Here is an 8,385-nt window from a genome sequence, read left to right on the forward strand (position 1 = left end):
ATTTTTAATATATATATTTATATATATTATATATATATAAAATAAATCCGTTTTTAGACTGCAGCCTAAAAACTCTTTTATAGATGCAGCTCTCTCTGTAAGATGGGTTTGGCCTAAACATATGGAAGGTGGTAAACTTGGGTCTGTTTTTTCACCTGTTAGTTTATAATGCTGTGATCAAAGATCCCTAGGAGATTGGTGAAGTAAGATAAATTGAATTAGAGTCTAGTTTGGATATATATTGGAGGGTTTAATTCTTCTCTCCTTTCTACGGACCACAGAAATGGTACCAAATGAGCAGTTTATGTAGGTTTTTTAACTCAAAATGAGATTATGGGATTTGACCTGGGGTCTGGGGCCCAAGTCTGGGCAGAGACATCATGGTCAGACAAAAGAGAACGCTTTAAAATTGCTTTTTCACTTCAGAACACATACAGTGTTTTTTCACACAGTTTTCTGCCAGTTAATGAAATAGTGGAACACATTGCAAGGGGATACTTTGGAGGTTGGGTATAAATTACTATATTGGGATTAAAAAGAGAGTAGAGATCTTGATGACTAACAGATTCAGCAGCAGTTTTTAACCAGGATGGTGTGTACAGGGATGGGGAGAGAATTCCTCTGTCCTTTACTTGGTTCTTACTCTTTCTCCCTCATTTTTGTCACTGATTCCTTTTAGAGCCAGGATTCTGGGCCATCAGTCCAGTAAATAACAGCTGGACCAGTGGTCTGATCTGGGACAATTATTTTTATATAAATAAAGCTCTCACCCCACAGGATCCATAAGGCTGTGGCTGACAACAAAGCTCTGTTGTCCCAAAATGATTCTTTTGCACCCAGAATCCCAGTCCCATTCCCAGCAGACTCCCATGGGGGTGTGCTGAGCCTCACTGCACCATTGATAACACAATTAGAGGAGTCTCTCTCTGTCTCTCATAGGTGTGTGGGGATTTCAGGGCTCAGCTCAATTAAGGATGATAATTTTCTGTGTCCCCAACTGAGTGTTGGAGACTTAATGAAGACTTTGTCATGGTGTCCATGGCCAGAGCCCAGTTTGGCATTTAAACACCCTGCTCATGAGTGCTGCTGTGGGACACATCTGGAGCATGGCAGTCACAGCTCTTAGCACAAGGGATTTGCCCTGATTTGCTTCTCTTCACTCAATGCATTCCAAATTAGTTATTGCTAATTGGACACATGTCCCTACCCATATCTTCACTATCATTGCTGGTCACTGCATTGCTCTGAAATGGAGAAACATTTACGAAATTTGAAGAAAAATGTATTTTATTCTTCTTTCTGTACCAGACAGGTGACTTGGAGCAAGGCAGAATTTCTTTTCAAACCCTGCCTGAACTGATATTTCAGGGTGGTAACCTTGGGCCTGTTTCCAAAAGAGACCTGTTCCCTTCTGCCTTTATTTGAGGTGGTTGAAAACTCATCCAGGTGGTGGGAAAACCCCTTGACCCTTGATGCTGGTTCCTGCCTGGAGCTGGGTGCTTTAGTATCTGCTCAGAAAGAACAAAGCTCATTTGATCTCAGGTAGCTGTGAAACTTCTGAGCAGCCACGTTATCAATGTCTTGTCCTTTATAAAATATTCTTAGGCTTTCAAGATGAGCTGTAAGCCTCCACTTTTGTCTCCTTTTTAAAGTTACTAGTCAGATTTGTTTCAGCTCATTGAAACCCAGCATCCTTCCCTGTCTCAGCTCATTCTGGTCCTGTGTGTTTTCAGGCTCCTTGTACAGACTGAAAGGTTTATTTTTTAAAGCATTGTGTCATTTCCAGTGTTGTGCTGCTGTGTCTGGTGCCCTTAGTTTACAAAACCAAACCAGGGATGGAGCTGCAGCCATGCTGGGCTGGCCTCTGCCCAGCTGTGTGAGCACTTAGAAATATCCCAAATCAATAGAAATGTGCCAATTCTCCACTGCACCAATCCCTGTGCTTAATTTCTCAGTCTCATGCCATCAGTGCCAATTTTTGGCAGTAACAATTGACTTAATCCTAAATTATTTTATGCACAACTGGAGCTTTGAGAACTCATCTCAAAACTGTTGTTTAAAAGAAAGATACTTGCCAAGCCTCTCCAACAAATGGTGTTGTATATTAAACACCACAGCAGGGATGCTCCTTTTAAGGCATATGGATTATTATTATTTCAAACTTTGGAAAACGTTTTACTGACTGAATCTAATGAAAATAACTTCAAATTTAAATAAATGTGTTGGATCCAATGACATTAATCTCAAGTGAGCCACAGCTAAATGGGAAATATTCATTGTTCAGTGAGTTATCTCTTGATGACAGTGTTATTTCCTCAGGGGCAAACAGAGTAGACACCAAGCTCATCCACTTGTTAATTCATATTGCTTGTTCCCTGCAAAAACCACCCTTGCTACAGATATACAGTGCCAATGTTATGATTAGAGCTGTGTTAAAATAAGTTTCAAGTGAGCCTGGATTTCTGTAAAGCTTTAGGATCTTGCAGGAGCAGATAATATTGCTGTAGGAAGGCTCTGCAGGGTTTCTGCATGTCCATCACCCTTGTAGCTGGACAGGGGACCCCAAAATTGGGACCTGCCAGAAAAGCAGTGCCTGGAGCCATCACTGTGCACTGGACATGTGGCTGCCCTGGAGGAGCTGAGAGAAAAATGAGCCACACATTGCCAAGCTCTCCTGCACAGAGCCCCTTGTCCCAGTGGCAGGGTCTTTAGAGGGACATAAATCAGATTTTGTAACGTTGCATCTCGTTCTGGTTGTAGGTAAGAAATAACTTGTTGTGTTTGTAGGGAAGAAAAAAGGAAAGCAATTAGAATACTCCAGTTTCACATTCAATCTATTTAATTAGGCTGCATGTGAAATTGGCAGAGCCCCACTCAGTGCTGCTTCAAGCATCTTACATCTGTGCCATTTCTGGGGATATACTCTGTAGGAAATCCTCAGGCAGTGAGCTGAGCTCTGCTACCAGAGCTTTCTGCTATTTCATGCCTAATTGATGACTCTTAAAATGGAGCTGTCCTTCAAGCTCACTCCTTGGGATTTGGAGAGGAGGAAACTAAATCATGTGGCTGCATCTTTTTGTAATTTCTCCCTGCATTACCTCCACAGCATGCCGGGCTCTGTCCCTGGAAATGCTCTGGGCAGATGTCTGTGGTAGCAGCAGAGCTTTGCTGTTGCAGCCTTGATGCCTTTGGAGGACACGATTAAGACACCACTGATGTGAAACAGTTCTGGAGTCAATACTGGGAGGACTGGTATTTTAATGGAGAAAGATTTTTTAGCACTCTCTAGACCTGGAAGAAGCGAATCCTCTCCTGGCTGTTATTTATTGCTCTGTTTATCAGCACTGAGCAGTTTAAAAGGCAGATGTTCAGTGCAGACACACTCAGCAGGTGGAGGGGAACTAAAAGGATGATGCCCCATTTAGCAGTTGCTGTTTTGCACACCTAGAATGGTGTGAGAGCTGCCAGCTGTCACCTCCCTGTCAGCTGGGCAGTGGCCAGGCGTCACTGCATCCTGCCTTTCCTGCAGGAGCTCCCAGGAGAGGCAGTGATTCATGGAGTCTTACAGGTCCTGCAGACCATGGCCAGGGTCAATCCCATCATTAATGGTAGCTGCAGAAACAACTGATATTTTCTAATTTTCCAGCTCCAGGGTATTTTTTAAGCCCAGTTCAGCATTCACAGCTAAGTTCTGGATTTCTGGTAGCCGTGTTTGCTGCATTTCTTCGGCCTGCTCCACATTTCTCCTAACTGAGTCAGCCCTGGCTTCACCACATTTTATTGCTCTCATTTATTGCAAGTACTACCTATCAAATTAATTGCTGTGTTTTGACAGACCCAATTTACTTTCCCATTATGGCTGCTAACACTGTTAACGAAATGTGGTTGTCAGCTCCTCTGTGGGGGATCAGTTGGTGTTTTAAAAGCTTACCCTGTTTCCAATCTTCCCAAAAAGAGACCCAAAAGGTCACTGCCCTTAGGGCCCTATTATCCATGTGGGTTAGGCACAAGGAAGCCAAGGGGAAAAAGGAGATTAAAAAAGTGGCTGGCCCAGTCTCTGAGCAGAAACAGCTCCTCCCAAAGAGAGAAGTGCATGTTTTGTGGGAAATGATGCCCCACATGCACGTGGGTGTCCTCACAGGGCTGGGGCACAGGATTTTCCTCTGGGGGCCCAGTGCTCCTGGGGCTCTGCCCCATTGCACAAGGGACACAAAAGCCCAGAGGTGCCAGGGCAGCACAGCTGGACACCAGCAGTGTGCTGGGAGCCATCTGGAGCTTTCAGCAGTGCTAGGGGCTGGAGTGGGTTTGTACCAGTGCTGCCAGTGCCTGTCCTCACCTGTCCTTAGGTAAATGTGGCTGATGTTCCATCCCCATTCCACTCTGCACTCTAGGCTGGACAGGTACAGAAATACAAGCTCCTTCACCTGCTGCCATTGTCTTCATGATCACTTTCTTCCTTTGTCTCATTGTTTTGCTCTCAGGGACAGATTCCTCCTAAACACATCTGTATATTTGCATCCATCTTTAAGGTAATTCCATGTCTGTGTTTCCCCTGGGTGCTGTAGAAACCTGTGTCCCCTCCTCACCCTGTGTGATTTGTGTGGTAGTCAGAGCATTTGATTCCATCCTTCCTTCCTGTAGGAGCAGTTTTACTGCAGTCATTCTGTGTGTGTGACACTAATGTTTATCTGTGCTTTTTATTATTATTTCTATTTGTGATTCTTTGGCATTTCAGCTGCTTTTAGGGAGGGAGGGGTGAAAAAACAGTTGGGTTTTAGCAGGAAGTGGTGCTCAACCCCACATTTGCAGAGGGAATAGCTGCAGAATTTGGGAAAGGCTGAGCTTTGGAATTTGAGTTTAATGTTTAGTGATTGTGCAAAAGAAAAGGCTGGAGCCATCTCTGCTCCAGATGCTCCACGACTCCCTCATGCTTCTGCCTCTGCTGCAGCACTGGGAGGGCTCTGGCAGACAAAAATTGGTTGCTCCAAGTGACCACTTCAGCCAGGACTTCATCAAAACCTTGTCACTTGTCCAGCCACTTGCACAGACCCTTCCAGGAAGTGTTGGTCCAGTTAATTCTGTTAAATAACAAAATAACATTAATGCAAACCATGATGAGCTGCTTACAGACACCTCAGTGGGAAGTCGTAGGATGCAGTGGTCAGGCAGGACACAGCCTCCAGCCAGGCTGGAAGATCTGGGCTGAGAGACTGGGAAACAACCACACATCTCTAAATACCTTTGGGAGCAGCTCCAGCACTCAGGAGACTCTTTCTGGCCTGGTTTATGGCTCTGAGACACAGGGATGGACCAGAGCCAGGATGTCACCTGCTCTGAGTGAGGAAGGACTTGCAGAGATTTTCCAAAAATAGCCAGGAGAAGGCAGGCAGAGGCAGATGGGGACTGACGTGGTGCCACTGCCTCCTGCTGCTGCATTTCCATAGGGAGGAAGGGACTTGAGCAGCCTGCACTGAATGGGAACTCCTGGGGGAATCCAGGGGTGTGTGTTTGTGCTGTGTAGGTTGTCCCACGCCCTCCCTGTGCCCTGCTCCTGTGTTTGGGAGGGCAGTGTGGGGAGGCTCACTCCTTGTGGGACACAAAACTCATGTGACTCCCCAGTGGCTGTGATCCCCCCACAGCCATGCACTCCCCTGGGTTACTGCACAAACCAGGCTCTGCTCCCCTGTGGCTTACAAAACACAGGAGAAACAGAGGCTTGTTTCTCACCAAGAGTTATTTACTGGAGATTCCCATCCAGCCTCAGGCCTCCCACAGGAGCCTGGCTCCTGTGCAGACATGGAGCTCTGGTACTGCATCTCTGCTGCTTTTTGGCTGGTGTTTGCCATCCTGAGGGTCCTCTCAGCCTGCCATGGAGGTGTTTGGAGAGGCAGAGGCTGCTCAGAGTGCTGGGACAGCCCTGAAGACAGCCCTGACAGCAGCAGGATGTGCCAGACAGGGAGCTGGGCTGTGCAGAGCCTCTGCTGCTAAATGAGGTGATCAGTCATTTGAAGAGGGGGATGACAGGCACTGAAGGCAAGGCTGTTCCTCAGCCTTTCCTGCAGGGAAATGGTCCATGAGTTCAAGGTCAGGTTTCTGTTGAAGTGGAGGGAGAAGAGAACATGATTTTTGATCATTTCTGGTTTCTTCAAAAATTGGGTTAGCTCTTAGTGTACTTTGTGTTGTTCCTAGCCGGGAAATACCCCCAGAGCCCCCAAACACTGTGTGCTCCAGGCACTGACACTCCACTGCCAAGCTGGCTTGTCCATGCAGGTTCTACAGAAGGCCCTGGCACAGGGAGGCTGTGGCTGCCCCTGGATCCCTGGCAGTGCCCAAGGCCAGGCTGGATGGGGCTTGGAGCAACCTGGGACAGTGGAAGGTGTCCTGCCCATGGCAGGGGATGGAACAAGGGGATCTTCAAGGTCTCCTTCCAACCCAAACCGTTCCATGATTCTGTGGTACAGCCAGACTGGTGTGAGCAAGGCTGGACACACCTGGGAGACACAATGCTTGGAGATGGTCACCTCCTTTGTGTTGTGGATATCTTTACGATGGAGAAATGGGTGTTTTAGGTAAAGTCACCTGCCTGTGATCAGTTTCTGCTGTGGGTGGCACCTGGAGGTGTCCCCTTTCCTCCATCCAGTGACAGTGTCATGCTGTCTGGGGGTGGCTGGGCTGGGTGGAGGTGCTGCTCCTCGAGGGTGCCCTGGAGTGCAGTACAGCTCAAGCCTTCTGCATGAGAAAACATCAGAAGTTAGGGGTAGGAGAAAAAGGCTGAAGTTATTTTGGTGTATGTACAGTGCAAGGAAGTGACCTTGGCTCAGATTCTAGGGCTGCTGCTCTCAGGTTTTGGGGACTGCTGTTTTGGGGACCAGGCAGACTCACAGAAAGCAAAATCACACCATTTTTGTGTAGGACAAACTGGGTTCTGGTAGAAACATTCAGTTTTACTGCCATTTACAGCAGCACTTTGGAGAAGCAGCTGTGGTATCAACCCATCCCTCTGATCTTTATTTAAAAATTCAGATTAAAGAAGAGCAAGCCAGAACTCTCCAAATGCAAACTAGATAATTTGGAAACCATGCTGGTGGTCTGCAAGACTTTCCCCTAGAACCAGATACCTCCTTGTGGAGAAGGGCATTCAGGGAAGTGGAGTATCACCCAAGGGGTATCAGGGACAGCCAGAGGTGATACAGAGACTCCATCAGCAGAAGGCATGAAAAGGACAGTTTATTATTACAAATATAGAAATTAGAAGTTTTTATAGAAACAATGGTGGACCTAAGACTTGATTGGCCTTTAGGAATCTTCTCTCACACTACTGGTGAACTATGAATAGCATACTCTGGAGAACCCATATCTATAAACAGTTGTTACAGAAAGAGAGATAATAATTGTTTGAATTCTTTCCTCTTTCTCACAGCTTCCCAGGATTTTCCTGGGAGAACCATGTCTTTCTGTTCAGAGAATATGTAATTACTGCAGTGGAGAGCTCAGTTTTTGGGAGCAGAGGCCAAGCAGGTGTCCAGGCCGAGCTGCCCATCCCTGCAGGGCATTGTGCTGGGATATTGCTGAGGGGTTCATTGCTGGTTCACTGCTGCTCCCTGTTGATATAAACCCCCCTGCCTTGCTGTGTGCCCACAATGTCTTTATCTCCTGTGAAAAATGCCAATCGCTTCTTTTTAAGATTTTAAAAGTTTAATAGTAATAAAAGGGTTGTAAAAATAGTAATATAATTAGAGTCACAAAAATTTGGACGATTAGGATTTAGGACAATACAAGACAATAAAAACAAAGAGTTACAGACAGTCTGGGTACCTCTTTCTGGGCAAAATAAGCCCGAAAAAGGACCCACGTTAAGAGAGGATTAACCCTTAAAAACAATAACCTGTTGCATGTTCATACACCTCATACATGATGCATAAATCCCATTCAAACGCAGGATTCTGTCTGGTCAGTGTCAACTTCTTCCTCTTCAGCCTGAGGCATCTCCGGGGCTGAGCGAGGTGGGAAGAAGCTCGTTTCTTCTGATAAGAGAGCAATAAATTCTCTTTCTCTGAAAGATTTAGGTGTCCTGCTGTTTAGGTGTCCACCGTTAGGTGGCTGCTGTCTCGGTGGGGGTACCTCAGTTTTTGGGAGCAGAGGCCAAGCAGGTGTCCAGGCCCAGCTGCCCATCCCTGCAGGGATATTGTGCTGGGATATTGCTGAGGGGTTCGTTGCTGGTTCATTGCTGCTCGCTGTTGATATAAACCCCCCTGCCTTGCTGTGTGCCCACCATGTCTCTGTCTCCCCACACCGTGCAGAACGCAGGGCAGCAGAGAAGCCGCCCGGGACCCGGAGCTGCCGGACGTGTGCGAGGACGAGCCCGCGGCCTGAGGGCGCGGCTGC

The 8,385-nt window shown here is 46.8% G+C and overlaps 1 protein-coding gene across 1 annotated transcript in view; it reads left to right on the plus strand.

Moving 5' to 3' along the window:
• Window positions 1–8,385, plus strand: part of CAMKK1 (calcium/calmodulin dependent protein kinase kinase 1) — a 53,556-nt gene extending 45,171 nt beyond the window's left edge. Inside the window, exon 15 of the mRNA XM_005429207.2 lies at window positions 8,301–8,385. Within this exon, the coding sequence (XP_005429264.1) occupies window positions 8,301–8,373 (73 nt within the window). The 3' untranslated portion in view covers window positions 8,374–8,385. The remainder of the gene's footprint in view (window positions 1–8,300) is intronic.

The sequence above is a fragment of the Geospiza fortis genome, unplaced genomic scaffold (genome assembly GCF_000277835.1).
Source record: "Geospiza fortis unplaced genomic scaffold, GeoFor_1.0 scaffold633, whole genome shotgun sequence".
Lineage (NCBI taxonomy): Eukaryota > Metazoa > Chordata > Aves > Passeriformes > Thraupidae > Geospiza > Geospiza fortis.